Source organism: Podarcis liolepis, assembly GCF_965112155.1.
Source record: "Podarcis liolepis genome assembly, chromosome: 13".
Lineage (NCBI taxonomy): Eukaryota > Metazoa > Chordata > Lepidosauria > Squamata > Lacertidae > Podarcis > Podarcis liolepis.
In genome coordinates, this window is record NC_139573.1 from 21,010,861 (window position 1) to 21,036,844 (window position 25,984).

The 25,984-nt window shown below is 47.5% G+C and overlaps 1 protein-coding gene across 1 annotated transcript in view; it reads right to left on the minus strand.

Annotated features, from left to right (window-relative positions):
* The window catches only part of SLC17A7 (solute carrier family 17 member 7), a 59,348-nt gene that overhangs the window by 13,735 nt on the left and 19,629 nt on the right, over window positions 1-25,984 (minus strand). The window contains exons 2-7 of the mRNA XM_083471920.1: window positions 4,645-4,897; window positions 3,414-3,532; window positions 2,574-2,688; window positions 2,223-2,310; window positions 1,236-1,322; window positions 567-709 (exon numbers count right to left, since the gene is read on the minus strand). Of these exons, the coding sequence (XP_083328046.1) occupies window positions 567-709; window positions 1,236-1,322; window positions 2,223-2,310; window positions 2,574-2,688; window positions 3,414-3,532; window positions 4,645-4,897 (805 nt within the window). The remainder of the gene's footprint in view (window positions 1-566; window positions 710-1,235; window positions 1,323-2,222; window positions 2,311-2,573; window positions 2,689-3,413; window positions 3,533-4,644; window positions 4,898-25,984) is intronic.

The window sequence follows — 25,984 nt, forward strand, 5'->3', positions numbered from 1 at the left end:
AAATGTCTCTTTTCCCTCCTCATATGAACCTGCCCTGCAGCCCAGTATGATTGGAGCTGCCTTCCAGGACACCCGCCTGATAACACCACTCGGCATTTAAAGCAGTATTCTACCACTTGGAACAATTAGGCTTCCCCCAAAGAATCCTGGGAACTGTAATTTGTTAAGGGTGCCGAGGGTTTCTAGGAGGCCCCTATTCCCCTCACACAGCTACCATTCTCAGAGTGGTTTAGCAGTCAGCCCCTCTTCCCAGGGAACTCCATAGCTTGGGACCTGTCTTTTTGACCTCCTGCCTTCTTTCTCATTTTCATTTTTCAACGCTTCATCCAATGAGCTCAAGGTAGCGCACGTGGTTCTCCCCCCCTCCCCATATTATCCTCACAAGAACCCTGTGAGGTAGGTTAGCCCGAGAGGCAGTAACCAGGCTTCGCAGCCAAGGGGGGATTCGAACCCTTGTTTCCCGGTGTGGTAGTCCGCCACTCTAGCCACTACGCCACACTCTGTTAAGGTTGCGTGCACCTTGATGGCGCCATAGGAATGGCAAGAGAGCAATGCAAGGCACTGACCAGAAGGGGATTCATAAGACTGGCGCTTTCTCCAATGCTTTCTTCTATGTATTTCCTCTCTTCCTCGGTGATGGTTGGGTGCTGGGCAGGACTCTCGTAGGAAACCAGCAGCCAGAACATATACCAGAAGATACCAAAGCTGCCTGCCAAGGAACAGAATTGCAGAAGAGGTTGGAGGGAAGGGACCTACGATCTGATCCAACGAGGCTTAGGCAACCGAGAAGGCATGGTAGCCAAAGAGTTGGCCTCTTTTCCCCCCTCCAAATTTTTAAATTAATTTTCCAAATTTATAACAAATAAGACACACAAATAAAGGGGGAAAACATTACAATACTAAAACAAAAGGCAACAAAAACCAACCTATAAATACCTAATCCTTTAATGCCCAATTTAGTTTTCATTGTTAACTGACTTCCTCGAATTTCATTGAATCACTTTTTAACAGCTTTCCAATGTCCTCTTTCTAATCAAATTAACACCTTTCGTTTACAATCTTCTTCTCTTTTCATAATTATCCAAATCCATAATATTTTACAATTCACTCTAACTCTAGTCCTAGGCCCATTTGGTCCTTTCAGGTAACTTCTGCTTATCGTATGTTACAATATTTAGCTAAATAGCCTTTGAATTTCTTCCACTCTTCTTGGCATGGCCTCTTGGCTGGCTTACCGTAGACGTAGAATACTGAGCTCCACCCGGAATACTGCACTAGGATCCCCGCGAGAGGCATAGCCACCACAGCCCCTGCGTAAGAGCCTGTAAAGGCAGAGGGGAAAGGTTAGCCAGAGACACAAGCTGAGATTCCTAACTCCAGTGGGGACTGGTGCCCATTGGGACTGGCAGGGCAGAAGTCAGGGTGGCCAGCTGGCTGTAAGTAAGAAGGCAGCTAGGCGTGGGGTCTGGCTGAGGGCAGGCTGAGCTGGTGGGGCAGTGCCCCCATTTGCCTGACTGCACCAGCCTTTACTGCCTGACTCCCAGCAGCCCTCGCTACCCCTCTGAGGTTGCTCCCACACTCGCCGTTCCATGACTAGCTGCCGTCCTTTGTTATAGCTATGAAAAAGGAAGAAAAAATGGTGGGGGGAGGACGAGAGGAAAGCAATGTTCAACACCCTCTCCTTGCGGAACAGGAACTGTCAAATAACGGGGCAATTCGGGGGGCAATTCGTCAGTTACCCACCAGCGGTGCTGTTTCCTGCTCAGCAAGAACAGTAAGAGGGACAGAATTTGCAAGGGGGGAAACTGCGAAAGTCGCAAGGGACTTTTGCTAACTGGGAATTTATTCCTTCTGAATAAACACTACAGAAGGATCCTGGCTGTGGAGTTAGGAATTGCTAGACAACGTGGCATTTTGTTAAACTCTGTATGGAACCACTGTTTCAGTTCCTCAGAAGCGAAGCAGTCCTCGTGTGAAAGCAACTTACTAGTGAGTTTTGCTAAAGTGAGTCACTCACCAAGCACTGTTCCAACATGTAAAACCAAACCAAGATGTGATGCGTCATCTAGACTTTGGGACAGGTCTTCTAGGCTTCTGTTTAAGAAGTTTCAACAAGCCAGAAGCCAAAGGACATCAGGTTCAAGGGGGCAACCATGGTTTTGTTGCATGGGAGGCCCTCCCTGCCCATTTAACTTCGATGGTTGGTGAACATGTTACCTTACCACAGAAGGCTGTTGTCGCCAGGCGGCTGCGTTCCAGGGGGGGTGCCCATTTGCTCCAGATACCGTGGCATGCTGGGTAGGTGACCCCCTGGAGGTGGAGGGCACAGAGAGTTACATAGAGATCAGAGCTACCTTTCCACTGGAGAGAGAGGGAGAGAAGAGGCAGGCCCAAGGAACAAGCTCTGCTTCTGACCCATAACTCTGTCCCACCTTGACTCTGTTCTATACAAAGGGGCTAAGCGCCCCTAGGACAGCGACGGTGCTTTGAGGGAAGGGAGCTGAGGCTTCGGAGAGGAAGGTGGAGAGGTCGATATAACGGGGCGGTGCGAAAGCGCGGAGATTAGGCCTTACCTCCACAAGGCCTTGCAGGATCCGCACGAAGATCACGCAGCCAAAGTGGACCCTTGCGGCCGATGGAATGAGCATGTTCAGGGTTGATGTTGCCACAATGGCAAAGCCAAAAACCCTGTGGACCAAAAGGCAGGTGTTAAGAAGAGCTGAAAGGAAAAGAAAGAAAGCCCAGGCCGTTTGCTTTCCCTCTCACCATTATTCTTTTGATATTTACAGAGGGGTTTTTTTTGTTCCACGTGAGCCTGTGAAGTGATAAGGGAGTCAATGGCCCTAATCACCAGCAACTTTCATGGCTGAAGGAGGATTTGAACCCATGTCCCACATCCACATTCTGATGGTCAGCCAATTGCTCTGAACAGCTCCCTGCCTCTTCCTGCAAAGTGCTGTAGAGACTAGAGACCTGCACAGCGAGAGGACAGGCCTAGGAAACACCATAAGGAACCTCTGCTTTCTCTAGCGAGGGTCTATGTACGCATGTGTGTTTCGAGATAGGTGTTTATTGTGGGATCAGTGATGTTCCTCATGCTTGCAAATTTCTTGTACGCTAAACTTCTTAAATTATCAACTAAAGTTTACTTGGAAAGAACCACAAACTTAAAAAAAAGACACAAAATACCAAATTTTTGCTGTAGTGATAATCTGGTTTACACAAAGGTACAGTCAATTTTCATGATCTTCACCTTTCACCAGATAGTGAGCTAACCCAAATGGACCAGGGTATCTTTCTATTCCTGTTCTAAAGAATGAGATCACCAGGGGTGAGCCAAAATCTGCATGTTCCCCCTCTTTGATTTACACATACACACTAAAAAAAAAAAAAAAACCCTACCTGCATCTTACCTGTTAGCAGCAAATTTCTGTGCTATGAACCCTCCTGGGATCTGGGTAACAATGTAACCCCAGAAGAAGGATCCATGAATCATGCCTACTGTCTCAGGATCCCAGTTGAACTCCGCTTTCTAAAGTGGTGAGAAGAATAGAGGAAAGATTTGTTTCCTGATTACAGCCAGCAGCAGGACTTCGGTCACAGCAGCACCATCCATTCAACGCTCATGGCCAAGAATCCTGGGAACTGTAGTTTATGTTAATGGTACTCTGCATTGTAGCTCTGTCAGGAGCGAACTACATTTCCCATAATTCTTTGGGAGGAAGCTTGTGCTTTAAGTGTATGTTGTGTATCCAACCATAGAATAATAGAGTTGGAAGGTCATCGTAGTCCACTGTCGTGGTCATCCTGGTGTGGGGAACCAGCGGCCCTCTAGATGCTGCTGAACTACAACTCCCAGCATCCCTAGCCATCGAGCATGCTTGCTGGGGCTGATGGGAGTTGTAGTTCAGCAACATCTGGAGGGCCAAGAGGTCCCCACATCTGCTATAGAAGATTGACCCTGGGAAACAGTCAGGGCTCTGGAATGTGTGAAGCAATAGTAAAAAAAGGGAGTGCCTCATTAAATCCAGAAGTGCTTATCTCTGAGTAGACCTATGCAGGACTGGGGGTGCTAATCTGATCAGGCATGGTGAAAAACTGAAAAAACTTCATTCTGGTTTAGTTATTCCAGAACACTTTTGTCTCTGGCTCTGTCCATAATTGGTTCTGGCTCCACCCAGCACTGCCCTGTGGCCTCCAATGAATTAAAGGTAAATGTAAAGGACCCCTGGACGGTTAAGTCCAGTCAAAAGCGACTGTGGGAATGCGGCACTCATTTCACTTACAGGCCAAGGGAACCGGTGTTTGTCCACAGACAGCTTTCCAGGTCATGGAAGTGGTTTCCAAGCCACTTCTGGCACAACGGGACACCGTGACGGAATCCAGAGCGCACGGAAACGCCATTTATCTTCCTGCCGCAGCGGTACCTATTTATCTAATTGCACTGGTGTGCTTTCAGACTGCTAGGTTAGCAGAAGTTGGGACAGAGCAACCGGAGCTCACCCCGTCGTGGGGATTCGAACCACCGACCTTCCAATCGGCAAGCCCAAGAGGCTCAGTGGTTTAGACCACAGCGCCACCTGCGTCCCTTGGCCCTCAACAGAAAAAAAGCCTGCCCCTGCTCCAGAGGGAGAACAGTCTCACCTTCATAACGAGTTTGTCCCCTTCGTAGACGGTGTTGTTGTTGACCATGCTGACGATGGCCACGCCCAGGTTGCAGCGGATGCCAAAGCTGATGCAGAAGCCCAGGCCGCAGAGGATGGCGATGATGTAGCGGCGAGGGAGGCCAAAGCAGGTGCAATCGACGATGGGCGGGTGCTTCTCGGTCACCTCAACAGCCCGGCCCTCTTCAGTCAGCTCGATGGTCTCCCCACCTGCCTGTTTCTTATCAAGGATCCTAGAAGTCAGAGATAAGAGGAAGGCTTGAAGGGATGGGTAGGACTGAAAGCTGACGACCCAGAAAAAGCAATGGTTCAAATCTGTTCCCATGAGGTGAGCAGATTCTGTCTCATTGCCTTCTTTCCACTTTATTGAGATCACGGAAGTCTCTAACATTGGGGAAAGGAAGGCAGCTGCCTCAGGCGGTCATGAAGGGGCAGCAAGTTGTCAGTTAAGTGGTTATTGTTGTATTTTTTCCTGCCAGGGAGGCGAAGGAGGTGCTTGTGGGAAAGAACGGGTGAATTGGGAAGTTTTGGTTTCTCATTTTTTCCAATCTTAAATTCAGTTTTCCACATGTCTGCATTGGTTTGTGGCCTCTTCGTTTTATGTTTTTAAAGTTCTCCCCAAAACCCACCAGCATTTTGGTGTGGATTTCTCCTAATACCCCCATTTCTGTATGCAATTTTGCAAAGCAATAATGTATTTTCCCACTATATTTTCACAAGTATGTGTACACTTTACCCCAAGTTATGAATTTTTGTATACATCAATTGGCTGGAAAACCGAATAGCACAACCTGGAGAAGTCCAAATTTCGAAAGATCGCTCTTATGGTTGGTTTAGTCTTTTGGAAAGCGAGAATTCGGTAGGTATGCCTTTCAACGCGAACTGAATCAAATTCCTCCTCCATCCCTACTTGTGGGATTTTCTGCCTCAGATGCCAAAATTACCTGAGTACCTTTGGCCACTCTGCACCTTGCCTTCAGGTGAGAAAGGGGGCATCAACATCAACATCAGCATCAGGAAGGAGCGTCTCCACCTCCATCGTTCTGCCCGGACACTGAGGTCCAACGCCGAGGGCCTTCTGGCGGTTCCCTCGCTACGAGAAGCCAAGTTACAGGGAACCAGGCAGAGGGCCTTCTCGGTAGTGGCGCCCTCCCTGTGGAACGCCCTCCCACCAGATGTCAAAGAGAAAAATAACTACCAAACTTTTAGAAGACATCTGAAGGCAGCCCTGTTTAGGGAAGCTTTTAATGTTTAATAGGTTATTGTATTTTAGTGTTCTGTTGGAAGTCGCCCAGCGTGGCTGGGGAAACCCAGCCAGATGGGCGGGGTATAAATAAATAATAATAATAATAATAATAATAATAATAATAATAATAATAATTATTATTATTATTATTATTATTATTATTATTATTATCCTCATCATCATCATTTTATTTGTATGCCACCTTTCCACAGTTAAAACAATGTTCAAGGTGGCTTACAATATGAAAAGATTTACATAATTACTAACCGCAAAATAGTCATAAAAATAAAGAAAGCACATTAAAAACTACATAACCAAACTGAACAATTGCCGCATAAAAATAAAGATACAAAAGGTTAATATCAGTAATATCAGTTAATATCAGTAAGAGCAAAACCTCCCAACAAAGCTTCCCCCCAAATACCCCAGCCCTTGCTAAGCAACAACTGCAGCAGCAGGCCTTATGAAGCCTGTCAGGTGCTGCCCTGGGCCAGGTGGAGAGAGGCAGGAACGGGACCCTCAGGCTCTCAGCAGGAGAGTCCTCCTGTTTGATGCCCTGCTTCAGGGGGCACATTATTTGGGGATGGCCCTGGGGACGCACTCTCCGCCCTGCCCTCCAGAAGGAGGCTTGAACTGGGACAGTTTTCTAAACTAATTCTGAAGCTGGAAGATGCCCTCTTTGCCACAGCTCTCAGTTCCTTCATTTTCATTAATGTCTCCCCCCTCTCCTCCTCCTCTCACTTCTCTGTTTACGAAGCACCTGAAGTATCACAGAGCGAGCCAGTCTGTAAATCACACTGTGCACACAATCACACAAGAGTTGGAGTTAACTCTTTATTAGTGAAAACACAATCTACACGGACTTGGCTGGGTGTCAGCCTAATGAGCACGGCATCTCATTCTTGGTGGTTTTACTCCATGGAATCAGTTGCCAAGACTAAAGGTCCCCACCTCCCCACAACCATGTATGTCTCCTCCTCTCCAGGGCTTTCTCCAAGCAATCAGAGACTTCGCCTGCATGCAGCCAATCTCTGCTCTGCTCTTTTCATGTATCTCCTGGTTCTGGGAGACAGGTTGGAAGGAGCCAGACTCAACTCTGCCTCTTGGCCACCTTCCTCCCACTCACAAACTTTAGCTTCTGCCTCTGATTCTGGACTGCTCTCTGCCACTGCCTCTTCCTGCTCACTAAACCCGGTTACCCCTTCAGCTTCTGACACCTCTTCCTCCCAGTCTTCTCCCTCTTCTACCGCTGACCACCCATTGTTGTCCCACCACCACTCCCTGGGCTCTGAGCCTTCTTCCTTGGGGATTCCCCAGCTGATTCCTCCCACCATCCCTCTGTGTCCAAACTGTCTATGACATAAAACGCTGCCAAAGAAAAGTGGGGGGAAGGGGAGGCAGAATCGATGTGATCTGCGGTTGTGGCAAGATCTTTTTCGGGCAGCACTTTGCATACGTGCTCTAGAACATGGACAACACGTCACGCATACCCTGGTCCGTGTTGACTGTTGACTGTTAATTTGGGATTGGTGGATCTGACCATTTTGGTTTTTCTCAGTTTCCCATATTTCCATTCTTAAATCATTCATCCATCCATCCATTGCATTCATATCCCACCTTTTCCTCTAACAAACTCAAGGTGGTGTACAGTGGTACCTTGGGTTACAGACGCTTCAGGTTACAGACGCTTCAGGTTACAGACTCCGCTAACCAGAAATAGTACCTCAGGTTAAGAACTTTACCTCAGGATGAGAACAGAAATCGCACGGCAGCAGCGGGAGGCCCCATTAGCTCAAGTGGTACCTCAGGTTAAGAACAGTTTCAGGTTAAGAACGGACCTCCAGAATGAATTAAGTTCTTAACCCGAGGTACCAGTGTACATGGTTCTTTCTCCCCTCCTCAATTAATTCACACAACAACCCTGTGAGGTAGGGGAGGCGGAGAGAGGCAGTGACTGACCCAAAGTCACTCAGTTAGCCTCATGGCCTACTGAGGATTTGAACCCTGGTCTGCCAGGTCCTAATCCGACACTCTAAATACTACGCCATAGTGGTTTTCCAGTTCTTCACATTTCCACATCAGTTCATCAGTTTTGTGATATATAAATATATATTAACTCCTCATGAAAATTCACCAGCATTTTAGTGTGAATTTCTCTTAAAGCACACATTTTAATGCAGCTTTGCCTCAAATGCACCCTGTTGCAAAGCGATTTCCCTTAACATAATGCATTTTTGCACACTTTGATCACTATAATTTTTTTACTTTTATCCACACATTTTACACATATGCATTTTTGCACATATTTGCTTGGCTGGAGAACTGCCTTGCAAAATTCAGAGAAGCACAAATTTCACAGGACAATATTGTTCCATTCTGTGTACAGTGGTACTTCAGGTTAAGTACTTAATTTGTTCCAGAGGTCCGTTCTTAACCTGAAACTGTTCTTAACCTGAAGCACCACTTTACCTAATGGGGCCTCCTGCTGCTGCCACGCCGCCGGAGCACAATTTCTGTTCTCATCCTGAAGCAAAGTTCTTAACCCGAGGTAATATTTCTCGGTTAGCGGAGTCTGGAACCTGAAGCGTATGTAACCTGAAGCGTATGTAACCTGAGGTACCACTGTATTGCTTCAGAAAGTGTGAGTGAGGAAGGTTCACCTTTAAATGTGATCTGAATCTGAATTCTCCCCCATCCTTCATGCTAAGCAGTGGTGAAGCTGCATGCTCCGCTACTGGGGGCGGAGAGCAGGTGAGGGCGTGGCTGGCACCCCGGGGGCGTGGCACACGTTCTGGGGGCGTGGCATGCTGCCTGTGGGGGGTGTGGTGCCCGGAGCACGGGGGGATGTGGGATGTGCAGTGCATGTCTAGGGGGGCTGCCGTGATGGCACCCTACTGGAATAGTGGTGCTGGGGCGGTCCGCTCCCTCTGCACTCCCATTCCTCTGCCAGTGACGCTAACATGCCTTCTGTGGGGCTGCCTCTGAAAATGAGCTTGGAAACTTCATTTGGTGGGCCAGCTGGCATCCGGGGTCCACTCTTGCCAATCATATCTCACTCACTTTAGAGTTTCACAGAACTCTTCCATTTTCAGTGTTAAATGAAGAAAACTGGGTGGAGGAAGGGGGAAAGAGGCTGAGGAAGGCCTCCTGCCATGGGGAAAGGCGCATTGGCAATAGATTAAAAGTTTTGAGATGGCGACTTAGGAAGCCTTGCAGACTAATGAGGTTAGTTTGGGTCCAGTGCAGAATCAGGCCCAGACAGGGGGGGGCATATGGGCCACTTGGCCTGGGCCTCTGATTCCAAAGGGGGCCTCGGTCATCATATTCACAATCGCAGGGGATGTGCTGGGGCGAAATATGCAGATACAGTTCAAGCCTTGAAATAAAATTATTTGTCAGCATAACTTTGTGAAAATTATTTATATACTTACTTATTTCTAAGACTTCAGTTACCCCCAGGGTAAAAAAAAGGGGGGCACATTATCTACCTGGCCTGGGCCTCTGCCTGGCTCTGCAAGGCCCTGTGCAGAATCTGTGGGTTGACTTGCAGAAAAAGGCTCCTACCCCCCCCCCTTGTGTATTACAGAAGTGGGGAATCTCAAGTCTGGGGAAAAGTGTGGCCCCCCAAGCCCCTCTACTTGGCCCTCAGAAATCTCCCCAGGCCACGCCCTTCTCTGGCCTTCCTTCACTTCCACAAATGTTTATGATTGGCTGGAATGTGTCTCTGAGCTCTGATGGTGCCTCTGGCCTGCCTACGTGGAGGATATGGATGTGTGAGCATGTGTACAAACTGGCCTCCTGGGCAAAGGTAAAATTCACCTCCACGGCTCCACCCACATTTGCCTCTGGCTCCGCCCACTGCCCATGCGGCCCTCAGAAGGCTGCCCTGAAGGGAATGCAGTCCTCTGGCTGGTCCTCCGACCCCTGGCTTCTTGGAGCTCAACATGCCAAAGCTGTAAGGCAGAGAGCAGAAAATGGAAGAAAAGTGTGGTGGTCCTTATCCTAGGAAAGCAGGAGAATTGTTTTGGATTGACAGGAGCAGCAGAAATGGGATAGCTATAGCATTAGCTAAGCCGCCATTGCATCATTGTAAGGAACTGCATCAGGTGACTCTGCGTAGATGCAGGCAGTCGGGCCAGACTGACCTGAGAGCGGAGAGGGTGGGCTCAGACGCGGGGAAGGTCCCTCCCTGCCAAAGATTTCAGAGGGGCTTGGAGCACCCCCAAGTCCTCGTCCATCACCGCCCCCTTCCCGCTCTTACACACTGTCTCATCAGCCTGGTGGGGAGGCGGCGGATGCCCACGCAGAAGCTGTTCCCATCAGAGCTGGTGCAGATGGGCTCTGAGCTCAATCTCGGCACTGGGCCCGAGAACAACTCCTTTCCCTTAGCAACGGAGGCAACAGAAAGGCCTTCTTTCTGAGCCCCCTCGTATCGTCCCTTCCCCTCAGTCCCTCCTCCCTCCCTGCCCTCTCCTGCACACAGTGGCGTAGCGTGGGTTGTCAGCACCCGGGGCAAGGCAAGTAATTTGCGCCCCCTAACCCGTGGATTTGCGCCCCCTAACCCTAACCCCCAGATGTTGCGCCCGGTGCGGCCGGCCCCCCCTGCACCCCCACGCTACGCCACTGCCTGCACACGCAGCCTCCACCAGATCCGTAAGCCAACCAGTGTTAGTGAGTACAAATATGCGCCTGACATTGCGCACCTATTCTGTATGTTCAAAGCACATCCCACCCGCTTCCGGATAGTCCTGGAAGATGTCGTTTGCCCCTCACAGAGCTACAATTCCCAGCAGCGCATTTAACAAAATACAGCTCCCAGCGTCCTTTGAGGCGGCAGTGGCGGAATGTGCTTTAAATGTATGGTGTACATGCAGAGTCCATATCTTAGCAAGGAGGGATTCTTAAAACAATTGGGTGACACTCTTCCCAAACCCCCTAGTTACAGGAGACTATGGATCATAATTTGGCTAAAATTGCAAATAGGTGGCATTGTGAGGTTGTGACCCAGCGGTCCTGAGCTCCAGGTCCTTTGTGTCAGGCCCCAGATCTCTGGTTCATCCCCCATCCAATTTTTATTTTTTAAACCCTCTGCTGGCATGCTGCAGAGTGGCACCTTACATTTGAAAGCACATGACTTCCCCTAAGGAATCCTGGGAATTGTAGTTTGTTAAAGGGTGCTCAGAATTGCAGTTCTGTGAGCAGCAAACTACAGTTCCCAGGGTTATTTGGCAGATGCCAATTGCTTTAAATGTATGGTGTGCGCACAAGCCCTAGTTGTGCTAGTGCGACTCCAGGCACACACCATCTTATTTTGCCCCCAAATTTGTGTCATGGGCCTGTGTGCTGAATTCTTTAAGAGCCCAGAGTAGTGGTGGTGGTCAGAAGGAAGAGGGTTCTGGATTTCCTCAGAGCTTCCCCCCTACATTTCTCCCCACATCACTGGAGCACTGAACACCCCACATTTCCACGAAAACTTGTTTAAAACTGTTCAACCGAATCCAGCCAGAAACTACAAGTGACTGTCATTTGTCATGTAGCGGTGAGAGCATTCGAGCGAAAATCCTTGGCACAGAGCTTGCCGAGTGACCTTGGGCCAGATATTAAGCCTGGCCTCCCTCACAGGACTGTTGTAACAATACTGAGCTCATTGGATGAAAAATCAATATAGAAATCTGATAGGCTATGCCAGAGTTCCGACACTGGTGGCAGCTGTTGCTAGGATAGGCTCGTTTCCTCTTAGCCCGCCCCCTAATATGATCCCACAAGCAAGACAACCACCTGGATTACACCTTAACAGGATCTCAGCATACAGAAACAATTTGGCTAGTGACTAGTTTCCCACCAACTTGTCAGGAAAATCTTTGCCTGCTAGATTTCTACACATCCGGAACCCTTCCCGAGGGCAGCATTTCAGACTGCCTCCATAGGGTCACTATTTTTTAAATATAAAAAGCCCTTTTCACTGTCTCTTTAACAGACAACTCAATCTGCCTCAGAAAAAAAATAAAATTCTGAAAGACTGCCATTTCTTCAAACGGTGACTAAAGCACATCGTGCATCAACACCCAAAATGCTCAGGAAGATGTGCTATTATCACATACCAAAAAAGACTCCTGAAATCACATGCGCACACAAACACACAGCACTGGAAACACCCCTAAGCATTTGGGTGCAATTTGTCTGACATTAAACCATATATATTGCTTGAATTACAACAGCAGTCCTCGTTGGTGGGGGGGGGGGCTCTTTAGGTGACAAGCTTCGGGCGGCGACATGCTGATTTCAACCCTCTCTCTAAAAAAAGAGAATATTGTTTTGTGGCCAGCTGGCAAAGCCATCCCTCCCTACTCTCTGAGAAATACTTCGGGGGACCCAGCACCCCTCACATGCCCCTTGATCTGATTTTATAGGGCACTCCTGTGCTACATGATTTCATTTCAATAACTGCTGCTTATGTACATATATTAATTTAGCCTAGCCTACCTGCCAACCTAGGGACGCGGGTGGCACTGTGGGTTAAACCACAGAGTCTAGGGCTTGCCAATCAGAAGGTCGGCGGTTCAAATCCCCGTGACGGGGTGAGCTCCCGTTGCTCGGTCCCTGCTCCTGCCAACCTAGCAGTTCGAAAGCACCTCGAAGTGCAAGTAGATAAATAGGTACCACTCCGGCAGGAAGGTAAAACAGCATTTCCGTGCGCTGCTCTGGTTCGCCAGAAATGGCCTAGTCATGCTGGTCACATGACCCGGAAGCTGTACACCATCTCCCTCAGCCAATAAAGCGAGATGAGTCGTCCGCGACTGGACCTAATGGTCAGGGGTCCCTTTACTTTTACCTTTACCTCACAGGGCTGTTTCCGATAAAAAAAGGGGGGAGGGGAGAAAAGCATACCCAGCCCTGAGCTCCTGGGTTTGCCACACAGCTGTAACTGAGCCCATGACACCAGTTGGCTACCAATCAGTTTCCAGGCCCAAATCAAAGTGCTGATCTGGGCATTTTGGAGGGAGATTCTGTGCCTTCGTCCTCTTGCTGCTGCCTGGGGAGGGAATGCAACTATAACATGGAAGGGGAGAAGGAGTTGTGGATCCAGGGAGCTCCAAGGGTTGGTTGTTGTCGTTTTTTGTTGTTGTCGACACCTTTGTTTTTTAAAAAAGCACACACATGGAAAAATGGCTTCCTTGCTTTGCTGGAATTGTACTCCACTCTTCCCCTTCTCAAAGGAGTTGCTCAAAGCAGCTTTCAGCTATCAAAGCACACATAAATGCAAGGATGATACTGCCATTACGAAAAAAAGAAATTAGCAAAATATAAAAGCAGCAGGAACAACGAAAATAAAAATAAATGAAAATGCAGCAAAGCCACCTCCAGACTGCCAGGGGAGGGTTCGAGGGCATACTGGAAATTTAGCTTTTGCACAATTGAAGCAGATGAAAGCACCACAACGCAGAAGATCCTTCCGGTTAGGAAGCTGATAGGGAAATGCACTGGAAAGTGTAGGATGAACAAATCATTACCAAGCAGACTTTATCAGCACGGTGCAAGCAAATCAGAGTGAATGTTCACTGCTGTATAACCTCCCTGAGAACTAGGCAGAAGGCACGCTCAGTAAAGACCAGACATAGTCAACCCCTCTGCGTATGCTTTGTGCAAGCAAACCAGGCTCAATAAACAGGCCTTATGGAAGAGCTCCAAGAGCAACAACAACAATAAGTATTTCCTTCCTTTCTTTTGAAAGAGTTGAATTGGTCACACCCAACCAAATAGCTTCCTTGCTTGAGAAATGGAAGAAGATACACCCAAGTCCTTCCAAAGAGGAAGAGCGCCCTCTACTGGTTGGGCTTCACACCCTTCTCTCTGTAATACAGAAACACACACACACACACACACACACACACACACACACACACACACAGTCCTGCACTGGATCTTGCCCGACTTTGGATATGATCCTTTTCACTGACGTCAGCTCAAGACGGCTGTGTTGGCAGCTTAGGAGGCAAGGTTTTAAATATCCCTGGCTAAGCTGCCCACCACCAGCAGGTTTGCAGTGACCTTGGGTGGTGCCATAAGCTTATCAGCCTCCGGTTTCTTGCCTGGCTTCACGTTCACACCACCAGATCTCGGCATCAACCCATTGAAAGCACAGAGAGGGCCCCAAAGACATGAGTGCTATAAGGATCATGCACAATGGTGACCCAAACTCAGGCATGAACTGCTGGATCCTGGGCTTGCTTACTCAATCCATTGATCCCAGAGAACCTGACCTTACTCTCTGTTGTGTTCTTAGGATTTCACCCAAACAGCTATATCCTGTGCAAAATAAGGGACCCCTATGCCTATTATAAACAATGGGCTCGTGCACACCTAGCATTGTATACAATCGGGCTGCAAGTGACCTAACCTTTCTGTCATGTGTCCACTTGACAGATCGTTGCATGTGCCAAACATATGGACAGATTTCTTTTTTTTAAATAATATTTTATTAATTTTATCAACAAAAAATACAAAAACAGGAAATACAAAGTCACAAAATACAAAAATACAAACATTAAACACAGAAAAAAAGAACGTGAAAAGGGAGAAGAAAAAAAAAGAGAAACACATGGGGGGGAAAAGAAAAACAAAACTCCCTCTTTTAACTTCTCATCTTTAGTTAACTTATTTTCCTGACTTCCTCACGCCTCCCTTTTTTGTATCCCTCTTTTAAAATTGGTTCAGCAAATTCATATTCAATTAGTTTGTCTAATATCAATCCCATCTTACATTTAACCTTGTTGCTAGAACCCCTTCAGTTCATTTCAACGTCATCAGCACTCAAAAATTTTACAATATTTCTGTAAATAAGTTTTAAATTTCCTCCAATCTTCTTCCACCGACTCTTCTCCCTGGTCTCGGATTCTGCCAGTCATTTCCTAATTATATGGACAGATTTCCCCCAGTTAACTGAAGACACCATCTCCTAAATAGCCAATGCAGGTGTTTTTTTTTTTAACCCAACTGCAAAATCAGGGCCTGTCCCTCAGGTTGGACATTTATCCTGGATACTGGCTTGGAAGGCAGTGTTCCTAGACTGTGGAATACTGAATACCTCCCAAAAGCACCAATTTACCTAGTAAGCAGGTCTAGATTTAGAGGCAGGCATCTGCCTTAGGAACTGGGCGTAGGGGGCAATGGGCTTTGGGGAGGGGCACCTGTCACAGGATTCAGCTCAAATGTCTGCCCGATAGCTGAAACAAACAGTTCGTCTTCACCTGTAAAGCTGACAAGTGTTGCATTAATAGACCAACAAAATGTTTGTTTTTGTGCATTTTGAATCATATAACTTTAACTTTAAATTATATTAACCTATGGTCTCTGTGTATGGTTTGGGAGCTGCACGGTCAGGGAAAAAACAATGCTGTCCAGGGTTGTAAAGAATAATTGGGTGCACTCTTCCCACCTTGGATCAAATCTATGCTTCCAGGTGCCATAAGAAAGCTGCAGAGATAGTGCAGGATAGTGCACACCCTGGAAATGATCTCTTTCAGCTTCTGCCTTCTGGAAGAAGGTACAGGGTTACAAAGACTAGGACTAGCCGCCTGAGAAACAGTTTCTATCCAAATGCGATTTTGGTTTTAAATGCAGTGTAAGGTAGCCTTTATGTGAGTATATTGTATTCAGTTATGGGGTATCAGAGTTTTTAGGGGCTAACCAGGCTGGGATAACAGGCTTGTGGATTTTTGAATGTCTGATGTAGATTTTTTCAATTTCGTTGTTCTGTACGGGACAATGACAATAAAGATTATCGTATCATATAATTGTAGAGTTGGAAGAAACCCTGAGGAACATCCAGCCCTGCAATGCAGAAATATTCAGCTGTCCCATACGGGGACTGAACCTGCAGCCTTGGTGCTATCAGCTTCATGCTCTAACCAACTGAGCTATCTCCTGCCCTGCCTATCCACCCATATTATTGGGGTCTTCCCTCCTTTGGTTTCCCAAAGAGCCGTTTTAACACACATTCCCCTTCCCCCTTTACTCATGGGGAAATTGATATCACCAGTGCTCATTCAACAGTGTCTATGTAAAACCATTGTGAGCAACTGTGTAAACCTATCATTTTTATATAACAGGGATAAATCATGCGTCCAAGCTGGGAAACAGGATACAAATGCAATTCAAAAACCTAAAGGCTTTCAAAAATCAAAGCAAATTGAGGGGATGCTAAAGATGCTCCTTGTCTGTGGTGCTGTTTGGCCTTTTTGAACACCCTTGGTTATACATTGCTCCTTCTGATTTGTCCTACAGCTTCTGGTTCCCGACTCCCCTCAAGGTGCTACCCACAGCCCAGCCTGCCAGCAACAATGATGAGATGCAGCAACGCAACCTATTCTTGAAGGATGCTGCCCACTGCATCTCTGCCTGAGTCTGTACTCTGGGAGTGCCTCCCTCCCCTAACAAATAAAGTGAATTCAGTGTCTGGGAAGATGCAAACAGATTAAAGTGGCAGCACAGTCAGTCTAAGAAAAGGTCAAAACTCTGGAGTTTCTTTGGAGTAAGAAGCACACACACCCCGAAACCTGGTGGGAGAATAGTATTTGTTGGAGCAGGTTTAAGCTGCGAAACCTCCACCTAAGCTCAGCCTGCATATTTGCAATTAAATGCATATGCCGTATTTTCCCGTCTATAAGACGCCCCCATGTATAAGACTATTTTGGGGGACTCAGATTCAAGAAAATGGGGAAAATCTATCCGTGTATAAGATGCCCCCTAATTTTTGACATTATTTTTAAGGGGGGGGGGAACCCTAGTCTTATACATGGAAAAATACAGTAGTTACAAACCACTCTTATTCAAAGGAAACCAACCTAAGAGTACTCACTGGATCCCCTGAAACCACACCATTAACATAACAATTCTGTTGTATTACAGTGGTGCCTCGCAAGACGAAAAGAATCCATTCTGTGATTCTCTTCGTCTAGCGGTTTTTTCGTCTTGCGAAGCAAGCCCATTGACGGATTAGCGCTATTAGCGGCTTTTAACGGCTTATCGGCTTATCGGATCAGCTGATAAGCGGCTTAGCGGCTTAGAAAAAGGGGGGAAAGGAAAAAAACCCCGCAGGAACTCGCAAGACATTTTCGTCTTGCGAAGCAAGCCCATAGGAGATTCGTTTTGCGAAGCACCTCCAAAACGGAAAACTCTTTCGTCTAGCGAGTTTTCCGTCTTGCGAGGCATTCGTCTTGCGGGGCACCACTGTACATTTTAACACCATCATTCAACCCAATGATTCCCAGGGCAGCATACAAACATATTCCAATAAAATATAACATTATCCATGTAGATTTTTTTTAAAAAATCATCATAACACCAATAAGCATCAATAAGCCATTTGCGGCAAAACGTACATTCCTGCAGCAGATAGACCAGCTCTTTAATCCATCCATTGCCAAAAGCCTAAAGGAAAAAGCTTCACTTGCTGTTGGAACTGTCAACATGGAGGAGACTGCACAACCGAGGCGACACGACAGAAAACCAGAGAAGGCCCTGCATCCCATTGCCACACAATGAGCCACCTATGGTATATGTGTGCACATAATTATATATTGCACCTGCCAACTGATCTATATCTGATCAGGTTGACTTTGGTCCTTGGTCCAATAAACCTGTTTTAAGGGTGTCATAAGCCTCTTTGTGGGTTCCTTAGGAAATTGCACGACAGAAATTGCAGGAACTAGAATTAGGAATCTCCTGATCTGTGTGCTGCTGCCCTGGGCAATGAGCCACCAGGTCCATTGGGAGGAGTTAATATCTGGACTGCATACCTAGTTTCCAGGGTGCATCTGATGCCTGAAGTGGCTGTCTCACCATGACTGATGCCTGGAGAGAACTTGCCCACCCAGGCTGGCCATTGGGTCCCCCAGAGCTGGAAGGACCATAAAAGATTTCCAGTTCTGGCAAAGGCTTTAGCTGTGTGTGATTTGGAAGCTGTCAAAGAAAGACCAGCACTGAGAGGCTGGCAGGTGGCTCAGCCTAGAATGGGCTCCCTGATAGTTGAAAGCAGCGCTAAGCCTGGAATTCTCAGGGTGCTTCCTGCTGTTTGGGGGTAACATCCAATCACATACCGGCATACCACTGACAAACTGGAACGTGTCCAGAGGAGGGCAACCAAAATGGTCAAAGGCCTGGAAACGATGCCTTATGAGGAACGGCTAAGGGAGCTGGGCATGTTTAGCCTGGAGAAGAGGAGGTTAAGGGGTGATATGATAGCCATGTTCAAATATATAAAAGGACGTCACATAGAGGAGGGAGAAAGGTTGTTTTCTGCTGCTCCAGAGAAGCGGACACGGAGCAATGGATCCAAACTACAAGAAAGAAGATTCCACCTAAACATTAGGAAGAACTTCCTGACAGTAAGAGCTGTTCGACAGTGGAATTTGCTGCCAGGGAGTGTGGTGGAGTCTCCTCCTTTGGAGGTCTTTAAGCAGAGGCTTGACAACCATATGTCAGGAGTGCTCTGGTGGTGTTTCCTGCTTGGCAGGGGGTTGGACTCGATGGCCCTTGTGGTCTCTTCCAACTCTATGATTCTATGATTCTAATTCAAGATTTGAGGGCCCAAACTTGAGATCTAGGGGTGGGCTTTGGTGATGACACAGAGTGGGCCTCCTCCTTTAAACCAGTCCTCAAAACGTATTATTTCAATGAATGCTGCCCCCGCCATCCTTATTTCACCATTTTTTATCCCGCTTTGCTGCAACAAGGCAGCTCAGGGGATAAGACTAAAAGCAGTCAAAACAAAAAGAGATAAAGCTGTAAAACAGAAAACAACAACAACACCAAGGAGAGACCAACAGTTAAAAACGTTCCTGAGGTAAAAAAGACGAAAAAGTTAGTCAAAAGCGTGCTGGAATGGAGTTGTCTTTAAATTTATAGTGTGGATGGGGCCTTGTGGGTGGGTGGGTGCAAAGTGGTGGCCAGTCTGGGCATAAGGAGAGGCCTGCCGAAGTCCCATCACAGTCCAGCATTCTGTTCTCACAGGGGTGAACCAGATGCCTATAGGAAACCCCAAAGTAGGCCCTGAGTGATACAGGAATTCTCCCCACCTGTGCTCCCAGGCAGTTGGTACTCAGAGACATGCCGCCTTGAAAACAGGAGGTAGCCCACAGCTATGATGTCTGACAGCCATTCATAGCTGTCTAAATTTGTCTGAATCCCTTTTAAAGCCGCATTCAGGCTGGTCACCGTCACTACCTCTTGTGGCAGCAAATTCCAGTTTAACTTTGCTCCGCTTAACATCGCGCTGTTGTCATTCACAGTGGGAAGGAAAACAACAAGAAAGATGTCCAAGCTAAGAGCAAGCCCCGCCACTGAGAAAAGTACTACAATACCGGGGAATTTCTCCTCTCAATGGAGAAATTCAATTAAATGGTGTGGACACATCTAGGACTGTGCTGTCTAGGAACTCAGTCAATGGGGTGAATTACTCCCCCCCCTTTTTTTTATTTCTGTATGGTCAACAGCCATCAACATTCCATAAGTTCTGATAGCTCACAGGTACTTGTCTGTGGGAAGGGGGGTTCCTCTTTAAAAATAAAATCTCTTTTTCGCTTGCAAACTTAGATACTTCTGCATATCTGGAAAATATGCCAAGTATATAGAAACTGCCACCTTAGTTTGGGGTGGTGTGTGATGTAAGTGCTTCCAAAATTCTGGCATGCTTTTTCGCTACAAAGGGTGGCAATCACATACCGTCAGCACTTGAAGTGTCTAAAGCTAAACCCCTAGCAGTTATTATATGGGGCCCAGATATGGACAGGCACTCACTTTGGATGTACAGAAGCTGTTCAATCTAAGTTCCTAAGGCAACTTTTTTCTGTTCCATCCTGTGTTCCAAATGTTTCATTGTGCTTGGAGGCTAATCTCCCCTCTGTTGAATTACAGATTTGGTGTAGGACATTTAATTATTGGCTTCGGTTAAATTCAAACCCCACTGGTCTAACTACCCTTAGTACCGCAAGATTGTCATGAGAGCGCTTGGACTAAAATTCTCCACCAAAAGCTTTACTTTTCTGGTTTATCACCACAACAATTATTAACACTGGGCTTCAGTAAAGCCAACTAGACAGCGCCTATATGATATCGAGCGACAGAATAATTTGGCCACAATAAGGAAATTTTGTCCACGGTATGATTATTTTCCACCTAGTCATTTTGACGCGTTGGCACCCTACTTGCAAAAGTTAACAATTCCAAAATACACTTTCACTTACGCAATAATGAATATACTGCCTTCAGCTGTACTTGAGGGTCAATTTCGAAAAATTCTGCTGAAAAGCGGTTTTGTCCATGTGGAGATGGCAATATTGAGTCAGTGACTCATGTGCTTCTGGCTTGCACTCTTTATAAAGATTTGGGGAGTGAGGTTATTACCCCTCTACTATTGTCCGTGCCGGATGCCGGGTCACTCAACCATTGCTACTGTGTTCTTTCTTCTAGCAGATCAAGATAATCAGGTGACAGCAAAAACTGCAACATTATTAGCAGGGGCAATTAGAAAAAAGATCTATTGTTTGATGTAAACCTCCAAAATGTATTTTGCATAGTTAAGTTTTTACCTCTGTCTTCAGTACATTTTATTTTATTTTATTGCTCTGACTAGTGGCTGATGCAAATAAAGATTACTTCTGATCTGATCTGTGTAAGTGCTTATAAACTGACAGGCTCTTGCCCACCTGAGTTTGTTATTATTTAATTACAAATGCACAAGTTGAATAGTGCAAAGCAAGCAGAGGGCTCCCATGGCTCTTGCTTGCCAACCACCTGCGAAAAACCAAATTTCTTTCTCTAACTAAACAGCAAAACTGTTTTCTTTAGTTTTGCTATCCAGGCAGGAGGGATGTACAGTGGTACCTTGGGTTAAGAACTTAATTCGTTCCGGAGGTCAGTTCTTAACCTGAAACGGTTCTTAACCTGAGGTACCACTTTAGCTAATGGGGCCTCCCACTACCGCCGTGCAATTTTTGTTCTCATCCTGAAGCAAAGTTCTTAACCCGAGGTAATATTTCTGGGTAGCGGAGTCTGTAACCTGAAGCATCTGTAACTTGAAGCGTCTGTAACCCGAGGTACCACTGTACTATAAATCCCAGTGTCTTGGGGGAGCCACCAGACCAGTGTCTTTTGCTTTAGGCCAGAGCAGTTCTCAACCTGTGGGTCCCCAGATGTTGTTGGACTACAGCTCCCATCATCCCTGAGCTCTGGCCTTGCTAGCTAGGGATGATGGGAGTTGTAGTTCAACAACATCTGGGGACCCACAGGTTGAGAAGGGCTACTTTAGGGAAAGCACTGTAGCTCACTGGTAGAGCATCTGCTTTGCATGAAAAAAAGTCCTGGGTTCAATCCCTGGCACCTCCAGATTAGGCCAGGAGAGACTCTCTGTCTGAAGCCTTGGAAAGCTGCTTCCAGTCAGAGCCAATGAGGAGCTAGATGGACCAAATGTTCCATCAGTCATTGTCTGGCCTAGGGCCAGATCTCCCATTGCCCTTGACGGTTGCTGGTTGGGGCCAATGGGAGTTGGATTGCAGCAACATCTGGAGAGAAACCCAGGTGTGTAATTCCTGTCCTCATGGATTTGCCCAAGAACCCTGGGAACTGTTGATTACTGCAAACGGAATTACGACACCCGACAACCTTAACAAACTACAGCTCCCAGGAATCCGTTGGGGAAGCAATGCACTTTAATTGGGCCTTAGATGTTTGGTGTGTGCACAGCCATTCAGCTAACCCCTGTGGATTCGCATCAACAGGAGCAACAGGGACGTGCACGGCCTCGCTGCGTGGCTGTCTTATCTTGCTGGTATTTTTGTCCTCCCTCTCCTCCTTTCGCAGTGTTAACGGAACAGGTGTCAAAAATGGCACCTTGTCAGTTTTTGTGTGTGCAGGGAAGTTCCAAAATAGAATGTGGAGACGAGGAGGTTGCAGAACAAGGGAGGCACGTCTCTCTTCCTACACCTCCCTGCCCTGCCCTGAACCTTTTCCCTTTGCAACACAGCACCCCCTACAGAACGCTTTGTGTCCTGCTCCTTGCGGAACAGGGACCAGAAGACAAAACCTGGTGCGATTCTGAGCATGTCGCTGCATGCGTGTGAGAGAGAGAAGGAGAGAGAGAGAGATTGTTGGCGTTGGCTAAGAAGGCAGCAGGGAACATATGGAGGTAGCTTTAAAGCTCAGCACTTCTGTACAGCAGCCAAAGCCTCTTCTCCCAGCCTCCCCCCCCCCCTCCTCCGTCACCTTGCTCATGAAATATGCAGCAAGGAAGCCGAGAATAACACATGCGCAAACACACACGGGCATCCGGGCACACGCAGTTCCCCCCTTCCTAGAAGCATCCTGCTCACAAGCTGTCACTGGCAGGCGTTTTACACATGCACGCATGCATGCGCGCACACAGAGGACTCAGAAATTTGGGCAATATCTATAATCTATATTGTTGGGTGGGGTGGGGTAGGGGAGGGAGAAAGTCAAAGAGTAGGTGATGTGCCAGCAAAAGGAGATGGAGAATCAGCCACGACCCTGAATAGCAACATCAGTGCTGAGCAATGTGTGCCTGACCGCAAGAGCATGGTGCTTATGTTTTGGGGGGAAGGAGGCCGTAGCCCAGTAAGCAGAGCATCTTGTTATGCATGCATAAGACCTCAGGTTCAATCTCTGGGGTCTTTGCCAACAGGGCTGGGAAACTGGGAGTGATGCTTCAGAACTCTCCAGCACAGACTGGCAATGGTGCGCCGGGATTTCAGGTGAAATGCTACCTATGAAACCCTGAAAGAGACACTGCCAATCAGTACAGATGATACTCAGCTAGATGGACCAATAGTCTGACTGGGTATAAGGCACCTGGGACATGGAGAGAGGGCCATTAGACTCTGGACTTAATCATCTTAAAGGGGACCCCTCCCCCTCTTTAGAGGGCATTGTGCATTACTTCAAAATGTGGTAAGTTGGCCCTGCTAAACTCAGGGCCACCATAGCTAGCTAGCAGGGACAGTCAGTGGAGCATGAGACTCTTAATCTTAGGGTTGTGGGTTTGAGCCCCACACTGATTCCTGCGTTGCAGGGGGTGGGACTAGGCAACCCTCGTGGTCACTTCCAACCCTACAATTCTATTATTCTATGTTTCTCTTATCATTCTGCTGCATGGAGTCCTGGGCATCTGCCACAAAGTCCCCCCCTGGTGGTGCCACTGACCATAGACTTAGAAAATGACCAACCACCCGTTAGTTTTCCATTTCAGGCTGTGTGTGACTTGCCTATTCCACTCCTCTGGGAGATAAGGGGACAGGGATTTGTAGCCTGCAGCAGCAGCAACCTGAACCTGTGTTGGGGGGGATTAACTCCTGTGTTTAATTCCCTACCAGGAAGGTCACTGCACAGCGGGGAGGTTCAAAGGGTGGGGGGTCTGAAAGCCGCAAGGATCCCCTTCCAAGAAGCAGTCAAACCTTAGATTTGACACCTGGCAATGAGGGCGGAGAAAGGCAGCAAAAAGAAGGGGTGGTGGTGGGCATATATATGGGTTCTGACAATAGCTCAGTGACAGAGCAACTGCCTTGCATGCAGAAGGTCCCTAGTTCCATCCCCGCCATCTCCAGGTAGGGCTGGAAAAGATTTCTGAGACCCTGGAAAGATGCTGTCAGCCAGTGTAGAAAATACTGGGCTAGATGGGCTTGCGATCTCACTCTGAATATGACAGCTTCCTTAGGCTGTGATTACAGAGCTGTCCATTTTTTCCATACAGTATTATATTTTTTAGAGAGAGAGGGCTGCCATGTAGAAGTTTAAGCTTTACCCAACATGGCATCTCCATGCCGGGAGGAAGCCACGCCTTGTGGATTTCTGCCAGCCACATGTTTCTTAACTGTCCCAGTGTGCTGGAGTGATGGAGAGTGCTGGGCTAGGACCAGGGAGGCCCAGGAATGAAGCCACGCTCAGCCATGGAGACCACAGGGTGAGCTTAGGCAAGGCACTCACAGGGTTGTTGTGAGGCTAGTGGTGTGGGATGTGAAACACAAGAGCAGTCAAGTACAACATTCCTAGAGTGAACATGTTTACACATGGGGAGGAATGTTTGTCCAGCCAGCAGGTAAACTTCCTGTTTCCTTCTGGGCTGGGACAGACTTCTTCTGCATGTGACTAGAGGTGGGCGTGGCCTCACCTGTGCAGGTAACGACAAAAGTACAGGGCAAGGCAACCATCTCTCTCTCTTTGCCTACATGATAGAAGAAGCAACATCTGCTTAGCCAAAGATGCCCTCTTGGCTTCCAGCCAAGAGAGGACAAAGGGGATGTCTTCTTATGGGATAGTTTCCAAGTGTATGTTACTTTTCTAAGCTAAGTCTGCCTTCTGGGATCCGATTGTGAACAGAATGTGGGTAAAATCTTTTTATACTTTTATAGAAGACTGTGTCGTGTCTTATCTTTTATGAGGGAATAAGGGGGAAACACCAGAACAGTTATTATAGAGGCTTTAGCGAGCCTGAGCAAACGTAGCCGCTGAGTTTAAAAAGGGGAATGTTACTCTGCTAAATTGTGAACTTGTTAACACAAGTTGGAAAGGCTATAATCAGACAATATATCCTCTCCTGCATCCCTGAACATTCCCACAAGTGGCAGGTGACACAAAGGAGCGCAGAGCCTCCCCCAACACATCAATGCGACTGCATGCCCCCACCTTGCTGCTCCCCTGCCCCATCCCTGTCCAGGTAAGCAGCAGTTCCTGCCCTGCCACACACATGACTACTGGACCAGATGCAGCCCTGCTCAGCTTCAGCAAGAGGGATGCAGCATGGGCCCTATGGCCACAAGAAGAACCCTGATGGATAGAGGCAATGGTTCATTCCTGTCAAGTTCTTGCAGTTGGCCAACCAGGTGTCTAGGGAAGGCTGCAAGCAGAACTTGAGGGCAGCAGCAACTCTCCTCACTTGTGACACCCAGCGACTGGCATTCAAAGAAATACTGGCTTTGACAGTGGAGGCGGAACAGAGTCACAGTGGCCAGCAGCCTTATGTCCAGCTAGCAGACCTGCCTCTATTCCCTCCCGACGACCCTTTCACTTGGGACCCCTGGAGTCCTGCTTGCCTCAATGTAGAATGGGGAGATATATAGGTGGGATGTCTCGGTTGTGACGACAGTGGCTCAGCTCTGTCCGCAGAGCATGAGACTCTTAATATTGGGGTTGTGGGTTTGAGCCCCACGTTGGGCAAAAGATTCCTGCATCTGCAGAGGGTTGGCCTAGAGGTGACCCTCATGGTCCCTTCCAACTCTATGATTCTATGAGTGGAAATCAGAAATCAGCACACCTCTGACACACAACAGGGGGGAGTTTTCGCCTCCTGCCCCACTTATGAGCTTCCCAGGAGCATCTCGTTGGCCGCTGTGTAAAGTCAGGTGCTGGAGGAAATGCACCTTTGGTCTGAGCAGGTAGGGCTCTGGATATATTCTGCATTCTCTTGAAAGAGGTGTACATTCGCAAGTTCAACCTGAGTTTACAGTAGGTTACAAGGCATTTTTTCAATGCATTAATTTTATTTTTTACCCTGTTCTGCTAGGGGAAGCCAGTGCAAGGACTCCTGCTAGAGCAACAGGCCTTTCTCTCCCCCCCCCCCATATGCCTCCCCCAAATTCACTATAAGGGGGACAGGAGACCCCCCCAAAAAACAGTGTGGGGTGGGAGAGGAGAAGGGAGATCTTACTGCCAGGCAAGCAGAAATGGTTGCAATCTCCTTAGCACTACCTTGAATTCCCACCCAGAGCTTTCGCTTCTTTAGTTGGCCACCTTGTCAGCTTGCTCTGAATTTGACTTTTGGACATTTCAAATCATCTTGCTTTAGGAACACTGCTCAAGAAACTGAAAACCTTCGGTCTCGTTTAACTAACCAGGCAAATCGGGTCAAGAATCAGTGGGCTTCATTCCATACTTGATGGAATAAGATTTTATCCTGTGAGCCCCCTGAGATCTTATGTTGAAGGGTGGTATATAAATCAAATAAATAAACTTGGCATGCAGAAAGTCCCAGGTTTAAGCCTTGGAATCTCCAGCTAAAGGGGCAAGG